The 27130-nt window shown below is 41.3% G+C and overlaps 1 protein-coding gene across 5 annotated transcripts in view; it reads left to right on the top strand.

Annotated features, from left to right (window-relative positions):
- Cep97 (centrosomal protein 97kDa) overlaps nucleotides 1–27130 on the top strand; it is a 153795-nt gene that overhangs the window by 104688 nt on the left and 21977 nt on the right. For 3 of the 5 annotated variants that reach the window (XM_071668201.1, XM_071668204.1, XM_071668199.1), the window contains 6 exons: nucleotides 165–288; nucleotides 549–669; nucleotides 7820–8040; nucleotides 16475–16707; nucleotides 16973–17153; nucleotides 19966–20245. In XM_071668201.1, coding sequence (XP_071524302.1) covers nucleotides 165–288; nucleotides 549–669; nucleotides 7820–8040; nucleotides 16475–16707; nucleotides 16973–17153; nucleotides 19966–20245 — 1160 coding nt within the window. The remainder of the gene's footprint in view (nucleotides 1–164; nucleotides 289–548; nucleotides 670–7819; nucleotides 8041–16474; nucleotides 16708–16972; nucleotides 17154–19965; nucleotides 20246–27130) is intronic. The other 2 variants (XM_071668202.1, XM_071668203.1) reach the window with 2 other exon arrangements.

Below are 27130 nucleotides of genomic sequence, written 5' to 3'. Positions count from 1 at the left end.
TGCAGTTTAAGCAGATTTTGATTTATTAGATATTTGTCAAGAAGTACCTTTTCAGAAAATTTTCATGTTTAGTGACTTATTTGTATTTTATTGTGTAGAATCTTGTAGATAATTGTCAATATACTTTGAACATAAGACACTAAGCTATGGGTTGTTGTTTACAGAACACAGCAGCCAGCTCACAGGGTCAAGTAAGTTTGTACCTGCTCCAGAAAGTATAATGAGTCCAGAATTTCAGGCTGCTATGGCTACACGCTCAACCCACGGTCACAGTGTAGCAACACAAGGGTACGTTCAGGCTTGAGTTTAAAAGAAGACTTGCTGATATATGTATCATAATTTTTGATAAAGGAAATGGTTAACAAGTATGAAAAGAAATTGCACACTCCTCATTCATCTTCCACCCATAGACCAAATTTCATAGCATCTAACCATTTAATGTGGACATTTTTTTCATGGTGTAAAAATCACAAGGAGATCTCATGATGCATTCAGGATAATTTATCTCTTTATAAATTTACATTTCTAACACCCTCTATGATCTACAGATCTGCTGTGGGTTCCCACTCACAACAAAGTGCGAGTGTGACACGGTCCAACTCCATAACACGTTCTCAGCGCCCACCTCCGTCCGTCAGGCCAACGTCTGCACCTCAGGCTTCCCCAAGAGTGAGACATTATGCAGATAGTGAAATTCTTTTAACTCACCTGCATGAACACTTAGCTGATAATTTGTCTATTGTGGGTATGTCAGAAATTGACGTGTAGCAGTCATCATGTCTGGGTGCTGGACATGAAAAACAAATTAAGGAATACAAAAAGCACATACCTAGATACCTACACATATACAGCTAGTCCTGTCACCCTGAAACTTTACTATCCATCAGGTATTGCATTGATAAACCAGTAAAAATCATGGATGGTTGTTTTCACTTAGTATTCTTTCATTATTCACTACATTGATAGTAATTTCCTCTGTCGACTTCATTTTAGGCTTTTGGACCCTGGAAACTCTCATACCTTTTGCATTCACATAAACATTCTGTTACTTTCTTCATTTCACAAAACAGCAAGTTATATCAGTGATTACATTTTTATTTCCTCATTTCTTTAATTAGAGTAGTTTTCTGTTAAGCATGACAAGGAAGCTTCAAAGATAGAACCCAGAATACACATCTGTATCTGTATCTGGACCTTTATTTTTGGGGCACCAGCTCAGCTACATCTTTTTTCATATAGTAAACCTGGGGAGATTACTAAAATCATTGATCCTTCTCTCACATTTAAAGATAGAGCAATATCATGCATATTTGCTTATATTTATACCCTCAGTTTTGTTTGGCAATTCCAAAGTAATAAATTTTGTTAGATTTTGATAACTTGTAAGAATGGTAACATCATCCTGTTGAGTTCAGAGACAGAGATAAGCTTGATACATATACTTTTTTGTAGGTGACCAACCTGGGAAGGGCAAAACATGCCTCATTCGTATACCTCTCAGGTGAATGGAAATTTTTTCATACTTGTTCACTGTTTACTCATAGCAAGTTACAGTGGTGCCAGGAAAAGATGAGTAATGGTTTCATGTACTCACATCCACTCCAGCTGTAATGTAATATGTCCTGAACCTAAATTTCTATATCCACAGTCAAGCCCCACAGACCTTTCTGTGGTTTCTTCTGAATGCTTTATATGCCTTGGTTCATCCTAATGACAGTACATTGCCCCAGATATACCACATTGCTCCAATTTGTTGTATCCCTTGCATCCCTCATATCTATATACATGTTCAGGTCTCAATCGATCAAAACATTTTCCACTTCATTCTCCCATCTTATCCTCAGACTCTCCATACTTCATAGTCTTTATACTTCTGACATGTACACCCCCTTAGCCAGTCTCCCATCATTCATCCTCTTCATATGTCCATACTATTTCAGCAAACCCTTTTCAGCTGTCTTAACCATATTCTTCTTACGACCATGTCTCTCTCTTACCCTGTCATTCCTTACTTGATCCACCCTCCTCACATCATGTACTGTCATGCATCTTATTTCCAATACATCTTCCTTCTTCCATGTTTTTTTTTCTTTTCTATGGCCTGTACCTTACATTCATACAGTTCCATTGGAATTACTATACCATCAAACATACCCATCTTTTCCCTCACAGGACATGACCTCTCTCTCTGTACACACTACTCAGTGCACCCAGTACTGTAGGACCTTGACCCAGTCTGGTGTATTTCAACTTCCATAGAAAAGATGGTAAGAAAAAGTATGAAGTTAATCAGAACTCCTCAGTTGTATGTAGACAAAAGGTTTTAGGAGGAGGGCAAGATGAAAGAAGGAAGAGAGTTTTGCAGTATTGCTTTGTAAGGGAAGGAGATATCACAGTGGTTAGTCTACCTGTAGCTAGTCTTCACACAGAAACAATGTGAAGCAGTAATCAGATGTGAATCATGAGTCCACGCTATGGTGGCAGGAACATAAGCAGACAGCTTAGAAGAGCAATGGCTAAAATGATACCTGTAAAATAGTAAAAGGGCAGCAGCATTACAGCAGACAGAGGGGGATAATTCAAGAAAGGTTATGCCTGTAAAATGAATGAGGCAGAGGACCTTTGATTCAAACTTGGCTATTGAAAAGATGATGGAAGAGCCACCCAAATATGTGAAAAGAACTCCATACTGAGGCAGATAAGACCCCCCCCTTTAGATGTAAAATAACTCTCAGAAGAGAAATTATTACAGCATTAAACAACATACCTCAGATTTTGTAATGTCATGTGGGGTTTTTGAAATAGATTGGATATGATTATACTCAACTTATTTATATTATTGTGCGGATGAATTTTGAAATACATGAATTAAACAGAGGGAAAAGAATGATATTTAGAAAGAGATATATGGGTAGAAATTGCCTTGTAGCATGAATGTACATAATCAATTTCTGCTTACCCATTACGAGGTATTGCATAGGTCCAAATAAACAGAGATGTATTTGATACAAGAAGAAGAATGAGTATTAGATGAGGCAGGGAGGAATAATGAGTGGCAGTATGTAGAGTGGATTAATCATTGTAAGAGTGCATAGGTTTAGATGTTGAAGACAGAAAGTCATTTATTGAGAAAAGACAAGAGCAGGTATTATGACTGAAACTTGAAGGACAGCACTGCTGATAGAATTAGAGGGTGACATTTCACAACTACTGCAAGAACCAACTAGAGAGAAAGTTATCCATTCGAGAACAAAGAGAAGCAGAAAAGCTAAACAAAGGAGGTTAGGAAAACAAAGATACATGCTGTACCATGTTACATGCTTTGGAAATGTCAAGGGCTGTGATTAAAGATTCACCAAAACCTCTGTAGGAGAAGGACAAGATATGAGTCACATAGGAGAGACCACAATTAGACTTTGCACCACAAAAGCCATATTAGTGATCATATAGAAGAGAATGGGGTTCTAATGGTCTCTATTATTATTATTTTTTATACATTATCACTGTTTCCCTCATCAGCGAGGTAGCGCCAGGAAACAGACGAAGAATGGCCCATCCTTTCATATGCACGATATATATACATAAACGCCCACATACGCACATATACATACATATACCTATCAACATACACATACATATACATACACACACATACAGACATATACATACGTACACATGTACATATTCATACTTGCTTGCCTTCATCCATTCCTATTGCTACCCCACCCCACAGGAAACAGCATCACTACCCCCTGCATCAGTGAGATAGCGCCTGGAAAACAGATAAAAAAGGCCACATTCATTCACACTCAGTCTCTAGCTGTCATGTGTAAAGCACCAAAACCACAGCTCCCTATCCACATCCAGGCCCCACAGACCTTTCCATGGTTTACCCCAGCTTCACATGCCCTGGTTCAATCCATTGACAGCACATCGAACCTGGTATACCAAATCGTTCCAGTTCACTCTATTCCTTACACACCTTTCACCCTCCTGTATTTTTAGGCCCCGATCGCTCAAAATCTTTTTCGCTCCATCCTTCCACCTCCAATTTGGTCTCCCACTTCTGTTCCCTCCACCTCTAACACATATATCCTCTTTGTCAATCTTTCCTCACTCATTCTCTCCATATGACCAAACCATTTCAATACACCCTATTCTGCTTTCTCACCCACACTATTTATATTACCACACATCTCTCTTACCCTTTCATTACTTACTCAATCAAACCACCTTACACCACATATTATCCTCAAACATCTCATTTCCAACACATCCACCCTCCTCCATACAACCCTATCTATAGCCCATGGCTCGCAACCATATAACATTGTTGGAACCACTATTCCTTCAAACATGCCCATTTTTGCTTTCCGAGATAACATTCTCACCTTCCACACGTTCTTTAACACTCCCAAAACCTTCTACCCCTCCCTCACCCTGTGACTTACTTTGCTTCCCTGGTTCCATCCACTGCTAAATCCTTTCCCAGATATCTAAAACATTTCACTTCCTCCAGTTTTTCTTCATTCAAACTTACCTCCCAATTAACTTGTCCCTCAACCCTACTGAACCTAATTACCTTGCTCTTATTCACATTTACTCTCAAATTTCTTCTTTCACACACTGTCAGTTTCAGTCATCAACTTTTGCAGTTTCTCTCCCAAATCAGCCACCAGTGCTGTATGATCAGCGAACAACAACTGACTCACTTCCCAATCCCTCTCATCCGCACCAGACTGCATACTTGCCCCTTTCTCCAAAACTCTTGCATTCACCTCCCCAACAACCCCATCCATAAACAGATTAAACAAACATGGAGACATCACGCACCCCAGCCGCAAACCATCATTCACTGGGAACCAATCAGTGTCCTCACTTCCTACTCATACACATGCCTTACATCCTGGTAAAAACTTTTCACTGCTTCTAGCAATTTACCTCTCGCACCATATACTCTTAATACCCTCAACAAAGCATTTCTATCTACTGTATCATATTCCTTCTCCAGATCCATAAATGCTACATACAAATCTATATGTTTTTCTAAGTATTTCTCACATACATTCTTCAAAGCAAACACCTGATCCACACATCCTCTGACACTTCTGAAACCACACTGCTCTTCCCCAATCTGATGCTCTGTACATGCCTTCACTCTCTCAATCAATATAATTTCCAGGAATACTCAACAAAATTATACCTCTGTAATTTGAACACTCGCCTTTATCCCCTTTACCTTCCCATTATCCCCCTTCACCGATGTTCCCATATGTTCTCTTGTCTTACGCACTTTATTTACCTCCTTCCAAGACGTCTTATTCTCCCTAAAATTTAATGATACACTCTCACCCCAACTCTCATTTGCCCTCCTTTTCACCTCCTGCACCTTTCTCTTGACTTCCTGCCTCTTTCTTTTATACATCTCCCCATCATTTTCACTATTTCCCTGCAAAAAATCATCCAAATGCTTCTCTCTTCTCTTTCACTAACAATCTTACTTCTTCATCCCTCCACTCACTACCCTTTCCAATCTGCCCACCTCCCACCTTTCTCATGCCACAGGCGTCTTTTGCACAAGCCATCACTGCTTCCCTAAATACATCCCATTCCTCCTCCACTCCCCTTACATCATATGCTCTCACCTTTTTCCATTCTGTTCTCAGTCTCTCCTGGTACTTCTTCACACAAGTCTCCTTTCCAAGCTCACTTACTGTCACCACTCTTTTCACCCAAACATTCTCTCTTCTTTTCTGAAAACCTCTACAAATCTTCACCTTTGCTTCCACAAGATATTTTATTTATTTATTATACTTCATCACTGTCTCCCGCGTTATATGAATGGAGTGATAAGAGTGGTGAAAGCAAAATTAGGGAAAGGGGTGCAGAGGTGAAGTGTGGGAGTGAGGTGTGGTGGCTTGTGACAAGCCTGTTTGCGAATGATGTGTTGCTTGCTGAGTGTGAAGAGATGTAGCAGAAGGTTATTACTGTGTTTACAATGTGTTTAAGCTTGTGTACTTAAAGCTAAATACCATTAAAAGTAAAGTGATGATGTTTGAAAGGAAACAGAGTAAGTATAGATTTTGCAAAACCTTATTGAGTGAAAGGAGAATGTGTACTAAGACTGGAAAAGGTGAGAGAATTTAAGCATTTAGGAGCTATCTTAGGTAAGTTTGGTGATATGAAAGGAGAGATAAGGGAGAGAGCATTATAGGGTAGAAGAGTCATTGGGCTCCTTACTAGAATAGTGTAAGCATGGAAATGAAGAAAGGATAAAGGGACAGTATAGACCTTCCAACCTTGCCCTATGCATTTAAAACATGGACAGAGAATGAGTCACAGAGGTTGAGAATCCAGGCTGTAGAAAATAATTATTTAAGAGGAGCATTTGGTATGACTAACTGGAATGTAAAAAGGAATGAAGGGGTATTGCAGGAAATGATAGAGTGGGTGAAACATAGTACTTTGAGATGATTAGGGCATGTGGAAAGAATGCAGTTCAGGGACTTTATGACAAGTGTATGATAGTACAATTAAATGGGTTGGTGTGAGAGGAAAACCACCTGTTACTTGGGTAAATAGAATGAATGAGTACTAGAATGAGAGAAATGATGGATGAATGCTTGAAATGGTGTATGCAAGGGAGGCATGAATGGAAAGGGATAAATGAAGACTTGCCTTGGCCACCCCTTGATGGGTATCATAGATATAGATAGATACAGATTTTCAGTTAGGGTGAATTTGAATGGAGAAACTTGATGGAAGTGAATTGTTCTAGGTAACTGGGAGTGGATATGGCAGTTAATGGAGTCATAGCTGCTGAAGTGAGTCATAGGGTGGGTGAGGGGGTAGGAGGTACTGGTTGTTGAAGAATTTGTGGAAAGAGAAATCACTATTTGAGAGGGCAAAGATATCTGTGTTTGAAGGTACAGTATAGTAGTCTCAGCAGTGCTGTATGGTTTCAAGACTTGGGCTCTGGATGAGAATTTATTGAAGTGGATGAATGTGATGGAAATGAAATGCTTAAAGACACTGTATGGTGTGAGGGAGGTTGATGGAGTAAGAAGCGATAGAGTAAGAGAGAGTTGTCATAATGAGTATGGTTGATAGAAGTGAGGTGGGTATGTTTAAATGATTTGGGCAGATGAATGGAATGAGTGAGGAAAGGTAAACAAAAAGGTTATGTGCATCAGAAGTGGAGACATCAAGAATGGGAAGACTAATTTGGTGATGGAAGGACAGAGTGGAAAAGGTTTTGAGTGCTTGGTCTTTGAACATGAAGGAGGGTGTAAGGTGTGCATAGGGTAAAGAGAATTGAAACAGTGTGGTATACAGGAGTAATATGTTGCCAGTGGTCTGAACCAGGGCTTATGAAGCAGTCAGGGAAAACCATAAAATGGTCTGTGAGGCTTGGTTGTGGGTAGGGGAATGTGGTTTCATTGCATTACACATGACAGTTAGAGTGGATGTAAGCAGATGAGATTATTCCTTTGTCCGTCCCTGATGCTACCATGCTAACTCAGGAAACGGCAAACAAGCATAAGAAAAAATTTAAACAAAGCCTATATAATCTGTCCAATATCATTGTTCAGGAAACAGACATTCTGTATTTAGTTATTCTGTGACAAAGGTTTAAACAACTTCAGTGATTTTTTTTCTTGAATGACCAGATACAAGACATGAAACTTCTGTCATTTGTTGGAAAGAACCTTGATGTTTGTTGATATTTGGTACCTGTAACATTAAATTTATGCTGTCATTAATAGATATATATTGAAATTAGAATTGCAATGTGTATCACATTTTTTCAATCTTCCAGCAAACAGCATCACGTTCATCATCAGTAACTCGGCCTCGTGCATCACCCATGAAGAGTCCAATCCCCACTGAACTCTCACGTGGCTCCCCTTCTCGTTCCCAGCGCCCTGCAAGTGGGTCACCCAGCACAAATGCAGGCCCATCAACTTTACCTAGACCCAAGCCATCTCCCAAACCAGCCCCAAGATATGTACGATCTGTATCTGTGGAGCCTGCTACCAGGTAAAGATATCATTTGCACCCTCAAACATCAATTAGAATTGTAGAAATTTTCCTGAAACTCTTTCTGTATTGTCTTCATGAATATGGAATAAGGTGGAAAACCCCAAGAATGCATATTGTGTGAGGCACTGAAAATATATAGTGTAGGGGGAAAGTCTTTCATTGTATATTTCCTGGCACTCTGCCCCACAGGAAACAGCATCACCTCCCCCTGCATTAGTGAGGCAGTGCCAGGAAGCATACAAAGAAAGGTCACATCTGCTCATATTCATTCCCTAGGTGTCATGTGTAATGCACTAAAACCACAGCTCCGTATCCTCATCCAGGCCCCACAGACCTTTCCATGGTTTACCCTGCATGTTTCACAAACCCTGATTCAGTCCGTTGATGGCTTGCTGACCTCATTATACCACATTGTCCCAATTCATTCTATCCCATGCACGCCTTTCACCCTTCTGCATGTTCAGGCCCCAATTGCACAAAATCTTTTTCACTCCATCCTTCCACCTCCAGTTTGATCTCCCACTTCTCCTTGTTCCATCCATCTCTGATATATATATATCCTCTTTATCAACCTTTCCTCATTCATTTTCTCCATATATTCAGACCATTTCAGCACACCTTCTTCTGTTCTCTCAACCACACTCTGTTTATTATCACACATCACTCTTACCCTTTCATGACTTATTCGATGAGACCACTTCACATCACATATTGTCCTCAGACATTTCATTTCCAACACATCCACCCTCCTCTGCACAACCCCATCTATACCCCATGCATTTCCAACACATCCACCCTCCTCTGCATAACCCCATCTATACCCCATGCCTTGCAACCATATAACATTGTTGGAACTACTATTCCTTCAAATGTACCCTTTGTTTCTCTCCGAGATGATATTTTCTCTTTCTTGACATTCATCACTCCCAGAACCTTCGCCCCTTTCCCCACTCTGAACTCACTTCCATTTCCATGGTTCCATTCATTGCCAAGTCCACTCTAAGGTATCTAAAGCACTTCACTTCCTCCAATTTTTCTCCATTCAAACTTACATCCCAACCTGCCTGAACCTAATAACCTTGCTTTTATTCATATTTACTCTCAACTTTCTCCTTTCTTACACTTCCAAACTGTCACCAACTTCACTTTCTCAATTAAATCAGCCACCAGTGCTGTATCATCGGTGAACTACTGACTTCCTTCCCAGACCTTCTCATCCCCAACACCTCCATACTCTCCCCTCTCTCCAAAACTCTTGCATTTACCTCCCTCACCTTCCCATCCATAAACAAATTGAACAACCATGGTGACATCACCCACCCTTACCACAGACCGACCTTCACTAGGAACCAATTACTCTCTTCTCTTCTTCTTACTCATTCATATGCCTAACACCCTTCTAGTAGCTTACCTCCTACACCATATATTCTTAAAACCTTCCACAATTATCTCTATCAACCCTATCATATGCACTCTTCAGATCCATAAATGTCACATACAAATCCATCTGTTTTTTAAGTATTTGTCACACACATTCTTCAAAGCAAACACCTAATCCACATGTCCTCTACCACTTCTAAAACCACACTATTCCTCCCCAGTCTGATGCTCTGTACATGCCTTCACCCTCTCAGTAAATACCCTCCCAGTTTTTTTTCATACTATACGCCATTTCCCACATTAGCGAGGTAGCGTTAAGAACAGAGGACTGAGCCTTTGAGGGAAATCCTCACTTGGCCCCCTCCTCTGTTCCTTCTGGAAAATTAAAAATGAGAGAGGAGGATTTCCAGCCCCCTGCTCCTTCCTCTTTTAGTCGCCTTCTACGACACGCAGGAATATGTGGGAAATATTCTTTCTCCCCTATCCCTAGGGATAAATTTTCCTGGTATACTCATTAAACTTATGCCTGTATTTTGAACAATTACCTTTATCCCCTATGCCTTTATGCAGTGGCACTGTACTTGCATTCCTCCAATCCTCAGGCACTTCACCACAATCCATACATACACTGAATATCCTTATCTACCAATCAACATTGCAGTCACCCCCTTTCTTAATATATTCAACTCCAATACCACCCAATCCTGCTGCCTTGCTGGATTTCATCTTCCACAATGCTTTCACCGCATCTTCTCTTTTCACCATACCTCTCTTTCTGACTCTCTCACTTTGCATGCTACCCCAACCTAAACACCCTACATCTGCCACTGTATCATCAAACACATTTAACACTCCTTCAAAATACTCACTCCATCTCCTTCCCACTCCATCACTACCTGTTATCACTTCCCCTTTTGCTCCTTTCACTGATACTACCATTTATTCTTTTGTCTTTTGAACATTATTTACCTCCTTCCAAAACATCATTTTATTCTCCCTAAAATTTATTGCCAACCCCCACATCAGTGAGGCAGCACCAGGAAAACAGACAAAAAAGGTCACATTCACTCACACTAAGTCTCTAGTTGTCATGTATAATGCACTGAAACCAGAACTCCCTGTACACATCCAGGCCCCACACACCTTTCCATGTTTACCCCAGACGTTTCCCATGTTCTGGTTCAGTCCATTGACAGCACGTCAACCCCAGTATACCACATCGTTTCAGTTCACTCTATTCCTTGTATACCTCTCACCCTCTTGCATGTTCAGGTCCTGATTACTCAAAATCTTTTTCACTCTGGCCTTTCATCTCCAATTTAGTCGTCTGCTTCTCCTTGTTCCCTCCACCTCTGACACTTATATCCTCTTTGTCAATCTTTCTTCACTCATTCTCTCCATATTTCCAAACCATTTCAACACACCTTCTCTCTCAACCACACTGTTTTTACCACCACACATCTCTCTTACCCTTTCATTACTTACTTGATCAAACCACCTCACACCACATATTGTTTTTAGACATTTAATTTCCAACTCATGCACCCTCCTCTGTACAACCATATCTATAGCCCATGCCTCACAACCATATGATATTGTTTGAACTACTATTCCTTTAAACATACCCATTTTTGCACTCCAAGATAATATTCTTTCTTTCAACCATTCTTCATCACTCCTAGAACCTTCGACCCCTCCCTCACCTTATATATACCAGTGCTGTATCATCATCAAACAACTGACTCACTTCCCAGGCCCTCCCTAACAGACTGCATACTCACCCCTCTATCCAAAATTTTTGCATGTAACTCCCTAACCATCCCATCCATAAACAGATGAGACAGCCATTGGGACATCACACATTCTTCAAAGCAAACACCTGATCCACACATCCTCTGCCTCCTTTGAAACCACACTGTTCCTCCCCAATCTGATGCTCTGTACTTGCCTTCACCCTCACAATCATTCCCCTCCCATACAATTTTCCAGGAATACTCAACAAACTTATACCTCTGTAGTTTGTGGCAGGGGTGTGTGATGTCTCCATGGTTGTTTAATTTGTTTATGGATGGAGTTGTTAGGGAGGTGAAGGCAAGCGTTTTGGAAAGAAGGGCAAGTATGCAGTCTGTTGTGGATGAGAAAGCTTGGGAAGTGAGTCAGTTGTTGTTCGCTGATGATACAGCGCTAGTGGCTGATTCATGTGAGAAACTTTAGAAGCTGGTGACTGAGTTTGGTAAAGTGTGTGAAAGAAGAAAGTTGAGAGTAAATGTGAATAAGAGCAAGGTTATTAGGTACAGTAGGGTTGAGGGTCAAGTCAATTGGGAGGTAAGTTTGAATGGAGAAAAACTGGAGGAAGTAAAGTGTTTTAGGTATCTGGGAGTGGATTTGGCAGCGGATGGAACCATGGAAGCGGAAGTGAATCATAGGGTGGGGGAGGGGGCGAAAGTTCTGGGAGCATTGAAGAATGTGTGGAAGTCGAGAACATTATCTCGGAAAGTAAAAATGGGTATGTTTGAAGGAATAGTGGTTCCAACAATGTTGTATGGTTGCCACATTCATTCACACTCAGTCTCTAGCTGTCATGTAATAATACGCTGAAACCACAGCTCCCATTCCACATCCAGGCCCCACAGAACTTTCCATGGTTTACCCCAGACGCTTCACATGCCCAGGTTCAATCCACTGACAGCACGTTGCCCCTGGTATACCACATCGTTCCAATTCACTCCATTCCTTGCACGCCTTTTACCCTCCTGCATGTTTAGGCCCCGATCACTCAAAATCTTTTTCACTCCATCTTTCCACCTCCAATTTGGTCTCCCACTTCTCCTCGTTCCCTCCACCTCCGACACATATATTCTCTTGGTCAATCTTTCCTCATTCATTCTCTCCATGTGCCCAAACCATTTCAAAACACCCTCTTCTGCTCTCTCAACCACACTCTTTTTATTTCCACACATCTCTCTTACCCTTACATCACTTACTCGATCAAACCACCTCACACCACATATTGTCCTCAAACATCTCATTTCCAGCACATCCACCCTCCTGCGCACAACTCTATCCATAGCCCACGCTTCACAACCATACAACATTGTTGGGACCACTATTCCTTCAAACATACCCATTTTTGCTTTCCGAGATAATGTTCTCGACTTCCAAACATTCTTCAAGGCTCCCAGAATTCTCGCCCCCTCCCCCACCCTATGATTCACTTCCGCTTCCATGGTTCCATCCGCTGCCAGATCCACTCCCAGATATCTAAAACACTTTACTTCCTCCAGTTTTTCTCCATTCAAACTTACCTCCCAATTTACTTGACCCTCAACCCTACTGTACCTAATAACCTTGCTCTTATTCACATTTACTCTTAACTTTCTTCTTTCACACACTTTACCAAACTCAGTCTCCAGCTTCTGCAGTTTCTCACATGAATCATCCGCCAGCGCTGTATCATCAGCGAACAACTGACTCACTTCCCAAGCTCTCTCATCCACAACAGACTGCATACTTGCCCCTCTTTCCAAAACTCTTGCATTCACCTCCCTAACAACTCCATCCATAAACAAATTAAACAACCATGGAGACATCACAAACCCTTGCCGCAAACCTACATTCACTGAGAACCAATCACTTTCCTCTCTTCCTACACGTACACATGCCTTATATCCTCGATAAAAACTTTTCACTGCTTCTAACAACTTGCCTCCCACACCATATATTCTTAATACCTTCCACAGAGCATCTCTATCAACTCTATCATATGCCTTCTCCAGATCCATAAATGCTACATACAAATCCATTTGCTTTTCTAAGTATTTCTCACATACATTCTTCAAAGCAAACACCTGATCCACACATCCTCTACCACTTCTGAAACCACACTGCTCTTCCCCAATCTGATACTCTGTACATGCCTTCACCCTCTCAGTCAATACCCTCCCATATAATTTCCCAGGAAAACTCAACAGACTTATACCTCTGTAATTTGAGCACTCACTCTTATCCCCTTTGCCTTTGTACAATGGCACTATGCAAGCATTCTGCCAATCCTCAGGCACCTCATAATGAATCATACATACATTAAATAACCTTACCAACCTGTCAACAACACAGTCACCCCCTTTTTTAATAAATTCCACTGCAATACCATCCAAACCTGCTGCCTTGCCGGCTTTCATCTTCCGCAAAGCTTTTACTACCTCTTCTCTGTTTACCAAATCATTTTCCCTAACCCCCTCACTTTGCACACCACCTCGACCAAAACACCCTATATCTGCCACTCTATCATCAAACACATTCAACAAACCTTCAAAATATTCACTCCATCTCCTTCTCACATCACCACTACTTGTTATCACCTCCCCATTAGCCCCCTTCACTGAAGTTCCCATTTGCTCCCTTGTCTTCCGCACTTTATTTGCCTCCTTCCAAAACATCTTTTTATTGTCCCTAAAATTTAATGATACTCTCTCACCCCAACTCTCACTTGCCCTCTTTTTCACCTCTTGCACCTTTCTCTTGACCTCTTGCCTCTTTCTTTTATACATCTCCCACTCATTTGCATTTTTTCCCTGCAAAAAATCGTCCAAATGCCTCTCTCTTCTCTTTCACTAATAATCTTACTTCTTCATCCCACCACTTGCTACCCTTTCTAATCAACCCACCTCCCACGCTTCTCATGCCACAAGCATCTTTTGCGCAAGCCATCACTGCTTCCCTAAATACATCCCATTCCTCCCCCACTCCCCTTACCTCCTTTGATCTCACCTTTTTCCATTCTGTACTCAGTCTCTCCTGGTACTTCCTCACACAAGTCTCCTTCCCAAGCTCACTTGCTCTCACCACTCTCTTCACCCCAACATTCTCTCTTCTTTTCTGAAAACCTCTACAAATCTTCACCTTCACCTCCACAAGATAATGATCAGACATCCCTCCAGTTGCACCTCTCAGCACATTAACATCCAAAAGTCTCTCTTTCGCGCGCCTATCAATTAACACGTAATCCAATAACGCTCTCTGGCCATCTCTACTACTTACATACGTATACTTATGTATATCTCGCTTTTTAAACCAGGTATTCCCAATCACCAGTCCTTTCTCAGCACACAAATCCACGAGCTCTTCACCATTTCCATTTACAACACTGAACACCCCATGTATATCAATTATTCCCTCAACTGCCACATTACTCACCTTTGCATTCAAATCACCCATCACTATAACCCAGGTCTTGTGCATCAAAACCACTAAAACACTCATTCAGCTGCTCCCAAAACACTTGCCTCTCATGATCTTTCTTCTCATGCCCAGGTGCATATGCGCCAATAATCACCCATCTCTCTCCATCAACTTTCAGTTTTACCCATATCAATCTAGAATTTACTTTCTTACACTCTATCACATACTCCCACAACTCCTGTTTCAGGAGTAGTGGTACTCCTTCCGTTTATCTTGTCCTCTCACTAACCCCTGACTTTGCTCCCAAGACATTCCCAAACCACTCTTCCCCTTTACCCTTGAGCTTCGTTTCACTCAGAGCCAAAACATCCAGGTTCCTTTCCTCAAACACACTACCTATCTCTCCTTTCTCATTTTTTCTCATCTTGGTTACATCCACACACATTTAGACACCCCAATGTGTGCCTTCGAGGAGGATGAGCACTCCCTGCGTGACTCCTTCTGTTTCCCCTTTTAGAAATTCAAAATACAAGGGGGGGTGAGGGTTTCTGGCCCCCCTCTCCAGTCCCCTTTAGTCGCCTTCTGCGACACGTGAGGAATGTGTGGGAAGTATTCTTTCTCCCCTATCCTCAGGGATAATATACATATATATAGATGTGCTGGAAATGAGATGTTTGAGGACAATGTGTGGTGTGAGGTGGTTTGATCGAGTAAGTAATGTAAGGATGAGAGATGTGTGGAAATAAAAAGAGCGTGGTTGAGAGAGCAGAAGAGGGTGTTTTGAAATGGTTTGGGCACATGGAGAGAATGAGTGAGGAAAGATTGACCAAGAGGATATATGTGTTGGAGGTGGAGGGAACGAGGAGAAGTGGGAGACCAAATTAGAGGTGGAAAGATGGAGTGAAAAAGATTTTGAGTGATCGAGGCCTGAACATGCATGAGGGTGAAAGGCGGGCAAGGAATAGAGTGAATTGGATCGATGTGGTATACCGGGGTTGACGTGCTGTCAGTGGATTGAATCAGGGCATGTGAAGCGTCTGGGGTAAACCATGGAAAGTTGTGTGGGGCCTGGATGTGGAAAGGGAGCTGTGGTTTCGGGCATTATTGCATGACAGCTAGAGACTGAGTGTGAACGAATGGGGCCTTTTTTGTCTTTTCCTAGCGCTACCTCGCACACATGAGGGGGAAGGGGGATCGTATTCCATGTATGGCGAGGTGGCGATGGGACTGAATAAAGGCAGACAGTGTGAATTGTGTGCATGGGTATATATGTATGTGTCTGTGTGTGTATATATATATGTGTACATTGAGATGTATGGGTATGTATATTTGCGTGTGTGGACGTGTATGTATATACATGTGTATGGGGGTGGGTTGGGCCATTTCTTTCGTCTGTTTCCTTGGGCTACCTCGCAATCGCGGGAGACAGCAACAAAGCAAAATGAAAAAATATTTCATTTATTTATTTATTTATTATACTCCTCACTAACGTGGGAAACAGCAATCAGGTATGATGAATAGAATAATTTATGTATGGCTTGGGGATCAAAAACTGACCATTGCATATAGCAGATGAAAACTACCTCACTAACGTGGGACACAGCGATCAGGTATGATGAAGAGAATAATTTATGTATGGCTTGGGGATCAAAAACTGACCATTGCGTATAGCAGATGAAAACTGAATGGGTTAAGAGTGATAATGATTTTGCATTGCATTTTTTTTTGCTGGAAGGGGGAAATAGTTTAATTTCTTATGTAATGAAGTTCGAGTGGGTTGCTTGTACTGAATTTAAGAATTATCCTAGTTTGTAGTATAGGAGCTCACTTAGTCATTATTGATGGAATACATTTGTGACTTGTTTCATAGCAGACGACAAAGTGCTACCAAGAAGAAGGTTCCATCTCCACATCATGGGTATTCAGATGCAGATTCAGATAATACAGACTCTGAAATGTCTGCCTCTAAGCTACAGACAATCAAGAGCATTGCTGCTGAGAGGAAGCAGACAGAAAAACGAGGTAGAGACCCTTCTCGTACCTCTCATGCTTATGATCCAGAAAAATATAAAAGTGGTGCTCCAGTTAGAAATTCAGATAATAGTAAGTTGTTACATTTTTGCTTTCCATTTTCAAGGGATTGCAGTATTAACAGGATTTGTAAGTTGTAGCCATCATATGATTAATGCCTCTGTTCATGATAGTCTATTTTGTTCTCTTGGTATTAGAATTTCTTTTAACCCTTGAATTTTTTCAGTTCCGCTTTCTTCCTTGGGCATAGTAAGGAAAAATGTAATTATGCATGTGTAATATGATATGTGGAGGTATTTTTCTTCATTGCCAATTATGTTTGAACTTTTCCATGTAGAAGATAGCCGTCGTCGGTCAAGCAACAGTAGCAGTGGCAGTAGTACTTCAGATCTGACGAAAACTCAAGCAGCTATTACCCTTCAGAAACACTGGCGAGGATTCCAAACACGTAATAATGACCCAAAAGCTGCAAAAATCAGAGATGATATAAGGCATTCAAGAGCTGAGCAGCATATCAAGTAAGAGTGTCTTTTGTGGTAAATGAATGGAGTCATGTTTCTTGTAGTTTCTAACCATAATGTATCCATTCTCACTATATTAGCCATCAACAATTCTTGGGAAGTCCTCAAGCATAGTTACTAGACATAGAAGACAATCTAAATAGGAAAAAGAAATTGAAAGTGACCCCTTTTGTGCATGCCGTGAAGTCAGCATTTGTGTGTCTGGACCTTTTACCCTGAGGCACTGTTACACTATCAATAAGTGTGTTGCTAGAGGCCATTTAACACTTAGTCTTCTTTGATTCTTAGAATGCTTTGGCTGCATGTATCTTTTTGAACCATTTTGTTTCTTTTGATTCAACAGATTTCCAGAGGGTGAATGCAGATTATTCTTAAAAACTGTCTTGACAGCTCAGTAAGCACCTACCTAGGAGTACCGATCATGAAATTTTGCCAAAATGGCAGGGCTATCCCATGGTGCTTACTGCATGTCTTTCTTGTTGAATTACACTATTTCTCACACCTCTTGCATAATTGTTTTTTCTAGTTTCATCAGGAATTGACTTCAGCCATGAGTCTTATCTTCATTCACATGTTTCTGCAGGCAGTCCCTGCATTTTTTTTTTTTTGTACCATTTCCCACGTGAGAGAGGAAGCTCCAGGAACAAAGACACAACCTTGTTCACTTACATCAACTGTCATTTGTAATGCACTAAAACCACATCCCAAGTCCACAAGTTGGTGCCACAAACCTATCATTGATTTCCCTTGATGGCTTCATAATCCCTGATTCAGTCCATTGAGAGGATGTCTCTCCCTGTATGCTACACCACTTCAGTCCACTCAGTCCCGTACATGCATTATAGCCTCCTGCATGTTTAGGTTGCTTCTCTTCATCTCTTTCATTACAACACTTCCCACTTACCCTATTATTTCTTACCCAATCAACCCTCCTCACACCACATGTTGTCTTCAAACATTTCATTTCCAAAACATCCACCCTGCTCCTTTCACATATAGAGCCATCACCTTGGCTCCTCCAACAGAGTCAGGACTACTACAACATCAAGCATGCCTCGCTTTGTCCTAACAGATTATGAACCTTCTTTGCTTACACTCCTTAATGCATTCAGGACATGAAACCACTCAGCAAGTTGAATCAGTGTCCCTGCCTCTTATAACACTCCAATATTGTTTCCTACTTAAGTACCTCAAACTGGGAAGTAAGGAGTGTGTTAGTTGTTTCTCTAAGACTTGGATGATAGAACAGTGCCTGACTGTAAGGTAAGGAGGACTTTCTTTGAGGTGGTCTTCTTGAATAGCCATATCTGTGCAACAAATGAATTCCTAAACTTCATTGTGGAATTATTAGAAATAATAGTAGGCATCATAAGGTCTTAGCAGAAAGTTTTGGTGTTTAACTGTGAGGTATAGCAGCTGTACGGAAGTCATATTGAGTCGAGTTTCAGTGTGTGGATGTTTAGAAAAGACTACATTTTACTTTTCCTTTGATTTTCCTCTTGGATTAGGAAGGCATACCTTTTGAATTTTCTGTAGGCTCTAGTTGATTGTATGCTCTGTTAGTGTGGAAAGAGGCTCACAAGGTGCAACTAGTTAGAGTGAACCTACCAATTGATTTGATTGGTAAGTACTCGGGAGATGATGTTCAATCCAAAAAAGAGGGAACAGTTACCCTCTCAGATGTAAATAACCTCTCCCTGAGAGAGTCCAAGACAGATTCTACATTCACATAAACTCATCTGGAAAGAGTAAGGTCCCCAGATGGCGAGGATGAAGGTGACCAAAAAGATCTAGGTCAAAAGTCCTGCATCCATAGACTGTACCAGAAGGGGAGCTCCGCCATACTGATCTTCTTACAGGTTAGCTCTCTCTCTTAAGATTTGCCTTTACTTGATGTGGCAGACTGAGGAATTATTCATGAGAAGTGAGAGATATAAAACCAGCTCCAACACAAAAATCACCTCTGTGGGGATAAGACTTTTTAAGAAGTGCAGATGCCATGATAAACACTTCTCTTGGGATTATCAGTAACAATTGATAGTACTACACACACTCGTCTTTGCTTACATATTAGTAACAATTGACTGTGCCACACACGTTGATCTTTGCTAATAAAAGAAGCTGATACAGAGGGGTGCAAAGATCCACTGTTTAGGTAGTGATGATCTGAAGACACGAAAGTGGGACAGCACATCAACGAACAAAATGGAACGTTAAATTGGTTTCTCTGTAGACCAAGGTGTGAGGCAACCATAGGTTATTGCCTCAGAGGGAAATGGTTTTTCTAAATTTTCAAAATCTACATTTGTGCTTATTTTGTTTAAATCATTGACTGGGATGATGAATGATATGCCCTCAACTTACTGTGTCATATTACAGAGATGTATCTTTCATAATTAAGACATATTCCTTGATTGCTGTAAATTTTTGTTAGAGTTATTCACAAACCTCCTGCACATGATACTTGAATAATCATTTTACTGTCATGTACAGGCATTCATGAAATTATGTGCATGTTCAGATACATATACTTGTTTGCCTTGCTAGCCATAGCAAGGTAGCATTAGGAACAGATAATTAAGCCTTAGAGAAATAACCTTCTCTTAGCTCCTACCTCTGTTCCTACTTTTAGAAGGTTTATGATACTGGATAGGAAGGGTTTTCAGTTCAGCTATTACAATAAACAGATGGATTTATTTGCATTCTCATGATACTGAGCTGTTTATACTGGCAGTAACACTTTGTCATGTAAGTAACTGCTTTACTTTTTCCTTTTGCAGTAAGGAATTTTCTCTTTATATTTCAACAGGCATTTAACAGAGAAACTGCATTCCACTGAAGAAGCTTTAGAACGTGAAAGGCGGCTCCGACACATGCAGTTAGATGCCATTCGTACTTTATGGAGGGAGATTCAGAAGCTGCAGGCAAGTAAGCGCGATGGTGTCAATACTCCCTCTACGCCAATAACACCTCTAACACCACTAACACCTTTGGATTCTAAAGATGGAGCAACATCTACGGGCACAAAAAAATATTCAGAGGAGAGTGTGAAGGAACTCACTCAATTTTGTGCATCTCTTCAAGGGCAGGTGGGTATATTTAGAAACACCGTCAAAGTAGAAGCACAGCTTGACTTCATTGATAACAGATTCATGTACTTTTCAGAAAGATTACAAGACCAGTAGTTATGATGTAATTGTAAGTCATGATTTTATCTTTCTGAAACTAATTGGGAAATGATATGTTTGCCTGTTAACACCTATTTTATGATAAGAGTAAAGCCGATAGTATATCCTTATTAACAGACTGTTAAGTTATAAGGTTTTGAGTTATTTTGAGAGTTAAGTACATTTAGTAAGAACAGTTAGATTAATGATCTGGAGGTAAGGAAAATCTGAAAAGATTGGCATATGGTAGTAGCTTAAAGTGGTTCAGTGAAAGAAGAAAATCATGAATTATCCTGCATAACAAGGTTTGCTGAAAGGAACATGCATGTTAGTGTAACAAGGATGTTTCTTTATTGAATGGTTAATACATAACAGGAATAAGAGGGTTTCTCAAGAAATGTTTGCAATTTGAGGAGAGTAGTTACAGTAATATGAAAGATGAAATTAGAGGGAAATGCAACCTTAGCATAAAAGTGATAAGTACAGAAAGAGGCAGTGAGGTGGTGTTGATAAATGGAAAGAATAGAAATAGAAAGTATGATTAAAAGGTTCAAATGAGGGAAGTAAATTGGAATTTATATAGGAAAAGGCTTATGGTAAGATATGTGTTGGAGTAAGAGAATGTGTGGGTAAGAGACTCTGCTCTGCTTTTGGTGGAGACAGGAGCATCACCACTTAAGAGACAGTAATTTACCCATGGATAGTCAAACAGAAGGGGAGGATTTCCACCCTTCCCACTCTCACACCTTTTAGTCACCTTCTATGACACATAGAGAATATGTAAGCAGTATTCTTTCTCCCTTACCCCCATGTTCATTATTATTATTATTTATTTATCCCTGGGGATAAGGGACAAAAAATACTTCCCATGTATTCCCCACGTGTTGTAAAAGGTGACTAAAGGAGACAGGAGCGAGAGCCTAGAAACCCTCCCCTCCTTGTATTTTAACTTTCTAAAAGGGGAAACAGAAGAAGGAGCTATGCGAGGAGTGTTCATCCTCCTCAAAGGGTCAGATTGGGGTGTCTACATGCGTATGGATGTAACCAAGATGAGAAAAAAGGAGAGATAGTTAGTATGTTTCAGGAAAGGAACCTCGATGTTTTGGCTCTGAGTGAAACGAAGCTCAAGGGTAAAGGCGAAGAGTGGTTTGGGAATGTCTTTGGAGTAAAGTTTGGTGTTGGTGAGGGGACAAGAGCAAAGGAAGGAGTAGCACTACTCCTGAAGCAGGAGTTGTGGGAGTATGTGATAGAGTGTAAGAAAGTAAACTCTGGACTGATATGGGTAAAACTGAAAGTGGATGGAGAGAGATGGGTGATTATTGGTGCCTGTGCACCTGGTCATGCATGAGAAGAAAGATCATGAGAGGCAAGTGTTTTGGGAGCAGCTGAGTGAGAGTGTTAGCAGATTTGATGCATGAGACCGGGTTATAGTGATGGGTGATTTGAATGCAAAGGTCAGTAATGTGGCAGTTGAGGGTATGATTGGTGTACATGGGGTGTTCAGTGTTGTCAGTGGAAATGGTGAAGAGCTTGTAGATTTGTGTGCTGAAAAAGGACTGGTGATTGGGAATACCTGGTTTAAAAAGCGAGATATACATAAGTATACATGTGTAAGTAGGAGAGATGGCCAGAGAGCATTATTGGATTATGTGTTAATTGATAAGTGCATGAAAGAGAGACTTTTAGATGTTAATGTGCTGAGAGGGGCAACTGGAGGGATGTCTGATCATTATCTAGTGGTGGCAAAGGTGAAGATTTGTAGAGGTTTTCAGAAAAGAAGAGAGAATGTTGGGGTGAAGAGTGTTGAGAGTAAATGAGCTTGGGAAGGAGACTTGTGTGAGGAAGTACCAGGAGAGATTGAGTGCAGAGTGGAAAAAAGGTGAGACCAAATGACATAAGGGGAGTGGGGGAGGAATTGGATGTATTTAGGGAAGCAGTGATGGCTTGCACAAAAGATGCTTGTGGCATGAGAAAGGTGGGAAGTGGGCAGATTAGAAAGGGTATTGAGTGGTGGGATGAAGAAGTAAGATTGTTATTGAAAGAAAAGAGAGAGGCGTTTGGATGATTTTTGCAGGGAAGTAGTGCAAATGAGTGGGATAAGTATAAAAGAAAGAGGCATGAGGTCAAGAGAAAGGTGCAAGAGGTGAAAAAGAGGGCAAATGAGAGTTAGGGTGAGAGTGTCATTCAATTTTAGGGAGAATAGAAAGATGTTTTGAAGGAGGTAAATAAAGTGCGTAAGACAAGAGAACAAATGGGAACATCGGTGAAGGGGGCTGATGGGGAGGTAATAACAAGTAGTGATGAAGTGAGGAGATGGAGTGAGTATTTTGAAGGTTTGTTGAATGTGTTTGATGATAGAGGGGCAGATATAGGGTGCCTTGGTCAAGGTGGTGCGCAAAGTGAGAGGGTCAGGGAGATTGGTTTAGTAAACCGAGAAGAGGTAGTGAAAGCTTTGTGGAAGATGAAAGCTAGCAAGGTGGCGGGTTTCGGTGATATTGCAGTGGAATTTATTAAAAAGGGGGTGACTGTGTTGTTGACTGGCTGGTAAGGATATTCAGTGTATGTATGGCTTATGGTGAAGTGCCTGAGGATTGGCATAAAGCATGCATAATGCCATTGTATAAAGGCAAAGGGGATAAAGGTGAGTGTTCAAATTACAGAGGTATAAGTTTGTTGAGTATTCCTGGGAAATTATATGGGAGGGTATTGATTGAGAGGGTGAAGGCATGTACAGAGCATCAGATTGGGGAAGAGCAGTGTGGTTTCAGAAATGGTAGAGAATGCATGGATCAGGTGTTTGCTTTGAAGAATGTATGTGAGAAATACTTAGAAAAGAGATGGATTTGTATGTAGCATTTATGGATCTAGAGAAAGCATATGATAAAGTGGATAGAGATGCTTTGTGGAAGGAATTAAGAGTATATGGTGAGGGAGGTAAGTTGTTAGAAGCAGTGAAAAGTTTTTATCGAGGATGTAAGGCATGTGTACGAGTAGGAAGAGAGGAAAGTGATTGGTTCCCAGTGAATGTCGGTTTGCGGAAGGGGTGTGTAATATTTATATATTTATTATACTTTGTCGCTGTCTCCCGCGTTTGCGAGGTAGCGCAAGGAAACAGACGAAAGAAATGGCCCAACCCCCCCATACACATGTATATACATACGCCCACACACGCAAAAATACATACCTACACAGCTTTCCATGGTTTACCCCAGACGCTTCACATGCCTTGATTCAATCCACTGACAGCACGTCAACCCCGGTATACCACATCGCTCCAATTCACTCTATTCCTTGCCCTCCTTTCACCCTCCTGCATGTTCAGGCCCCGATCACACAAAATCTTTTTCACTCCATCTTTCCACCTCCAGTTTGGTCTCCCTCTTCTCCTTGTTCCCTCCACCTCCGACACATATATCCTCTTGGTCAATCTTTCCTCACTCATCCTCTCCATATGCCCAAACCACTTCAAAACACCCTCTTCTGCTCTCTCAACCACGCTCTTTTTATTTCCACACATCTCTCTTACCCTTACGTTGCTCACTCGATCAAACCACCTCACACCACACATTGTCCTCAAACATCTCATTTCCAGCACATCCATCCTCCTGCGCACAACTCTATCCATAGCCCACGCCTCGCAACCATACAACATTGTTGGAACCACTATTCCTTCAAACATACCCATTTTTGCTTTCCGAGATAATGTTCTCTACTTCCACACATTCTTCAAGGCCCCCAGGATTTTCGCCCCCTCCCCCACCCTATGATCCACCTCCGCTTCCATGGTTCCATCCGCTGCCAGATCCACTCCCAGATATCTAAAACACTTCACTTCCTCCAGTTTTTCTCCATTCAAACTCACCTCCCAATTGACTTGACCCTCAACCCTACTGTACCTAATAACCTTGCTCTTATTCACATTTACTCTTAACTTTCTTCTTCCACACACTTTTCCAAACTCAGTCACCAGCTTCTGCAGTTTCTCACATGAATCAGCCACCAGCGCTGTATCATCAGCGAACAACAACTGACTCACTTCCCAAGCTCTCTCATCCCCAACAGACTTCATACTTGCCCCTCTTTCCAAAACTCTTGCATTCACCTCCCTAACAACCCCATCCATAAACAAATTAAACAACCATGGAGACATCACACACCCCTGCCGCAAACCTACATTCACTGAGAACCAATCACTTTCCTCTCTTCCTACACGTACACATGCCTTACATCCTCGATAAAAACTTTTCACTGCTTCTAACAACTTTCCTCCCACACCATATATTCTTAATACCTTCCACAGACCATCTCTATCAACTCTTATCATATGCCTTCTCCAGATCCATAAATGCTACATACAAATCCATTTGCTTTTCTAAGTATTTCTCACATACATTCTTCAAAGCAAACACCTGATCCACACATCCTCTACCACTTCTGAAACCATTTAATTTTGTTTGTGGATGGGGTTGTTAGGGAGGTGAATACAAGAGTTTTGGAGAGAGGGGCAAGTATGCATTTGTTGTGGATGAGAGTGCTTGGGAAGTGAGTCAGTTTTTGTTCACTGATGATACAATGCTGATGGCTGATTCGGCTGAGAAACTGCAGAAGCTGATGACTGAGTTTGGTAAAGTGTGTGAAAGAAGAAAGCTGAGATAAATGTGAATAAGAGCAAGGTTGTTAGGTTCAGTCGGGTTGAGGGACAAGTTTATTGGGAGGTAAGTTTGAATGGAGAAAAACTGGAAGAAGTGAAGTGTTTTAGATATCTAGGAGTGGATTTGGCTGTGGATGGAACCATGGAAGTGGAAGTGAATCACAGATTGGAGGATGGGGATGAAGGTTCTAGGAGCATTGAAGAATGTTTGAAGAGAGAACGTTATCTCGGAGAGCAAAAATGGGTATGTTTTAAGGAATAGTGGTTCCAACAATGTTATATGGTTGCAAGGGATGGGCTATAGATAAAGTTGTGTGGAGGAAAGTGGATGTGTTGGAAATGAAATGTTTAAGGATATTATGTGGTGTGAGGTGGTTTGATCGAGTAAGTAATGAAAGGGTAAGAGAGATGTGTGGTAATAAAAAGGGTGTGGTTGAGAGAGCAGAAGAGGGTATATTGAAATGGTTTGGTCAAGAGGGTATATTGAAATGGTTTGGTCACTTGGAGAGAATGAGTGAGGAAATATTGACGAAGAGGATATATGTGTCACAGGTGAAGGGAACGAGGAGAAGTGGGAGACCAAATTGGAGGTGGAAAGATGGAGTGAAAAAGATTCTGAGTAATCGGGGCCTGAATATACAGGAGGGTGAAAGCCATGCAGAAATAGAGCGAATTGGAATGATGTGGTACACCGGGGTCAACGTGCTGTCAGTGGATTGAACCAGGGCATGTGACGCATCTGGGGTAAACCATGGATAGTTTTGTGGGGCCTGGATGTAGAAAGGGGGCTGTGGAGCTGTAGTTTCAGTGCATCACAGATGAAAGCTAGACTGAGTGTGAATGAATGTGGCCTTTGTTATCTTTTCCTAGCTCTACCTCGTGCACACGGGGGAGCGGGGTTCCATTTCATGTGTGGCAGTGTGGCAACAGGAATGGATGAAGGCAGCAAGAATGGATATGTATATGTGTATATGTGTGTATGTCTGTGTATGTATATGTTTGTATACTTTGAAATGTATAGGTTTGTATATGTGCGTGTGGGCATTTATGTATATACATGTGTATGTGGGTGGGTTAGGCTATTCTTTCGTCTGTTTCCTTGTGCTACCTCACTGACGTGGGAGACAGCGACTAAGTACATTTCAATATATACATACATATGCAGACACATATATACACATGTACATATCCATACTTGCTGCCTTCATCCATTCCCATTGCCACTCCACCATACATGAAATGTCTCCCCCCTCCCACCGTGTGTACGTAAGGTATTTATTAATTTTTTTATTTTATGGTTATTATTATTATTATTATTATTATTATTATTATTATTATTTTTTTTTTTTTTTTTTTTTGCCGCTGTCTCCCGCGTTTGCGAGGTAGCGCAAGGAAACAGATGAAAGAAATGGCCCAACCCACCCCCATACACATGTATATACATACGTCCACACACGCAAATATACATACCTACACAGCTTTCCATGGTTTACCCCAGACGCTTCACATGCCTTGATTCAATCCACTGACAGCACGTCAACCCCGGTATACCACATCGCTCCAATTCACTCTATTCCTTGCCCTCCTTTCACCCTCCTGCATGTTCAGGCCCCGATCACACAAAATCTTTTTCACTCCATCTTTCCACCTCCAATTTGGCCTCCCTCTTCTCCTCGTTCCCTCCACCTCCGACACATATATCCTCTTGGTCAATCTTTCCTCACTCATTCTCTCCATGTGACCAAAACATTTCAAAACACCCTCTTCTGCTTTCTCAACCACGCTCTTTTTATTTCCACACATCTCTCTTACCCTTACGTTACTTACTCGATCAAACCACCTCACACCACACATTGTCCTCAAACATCTCATTTCCAGCACATCCATCCTCCTGCGCACAACTCTATCCTTAGTCCACGCCTCGCAACCATACAACATTGTTGGAACCACTATTCCTTCAAACATACCCATTTTTGCTTTCCGAGATAATGTTCTCGACTTCCACACATTCTTCAAGGCTCCCAGAATTTTCGCCCCCTCCCCCACCCTATGATCCACTTCCGCTTCCATGTTTCCATCCGCTGCCAGATCCACTCCCAGATATCTAAAACACTTCACTTCCTCCAGTTTTTCTCCATTCAAACTCACCTCCCAAT

Source organism: Panulirus ornatus, chromosome 12 (genome assembly GCF_036320965.1).
Source record: "Panulirus ornatus isolate Po-2019 chromosome 12, ASM3632096v1, whole genome shotgun sequence".
Taxonomy (NCBI): Eukaryota; Metazoa; Arthropoda; class Malacostraca; order Decapoda; family Palinuridae; genus Panulirus; species Panulirus ornatus.
This window is presented reverse-complemented; position numbering and strand designations above follow the sequence as displayed.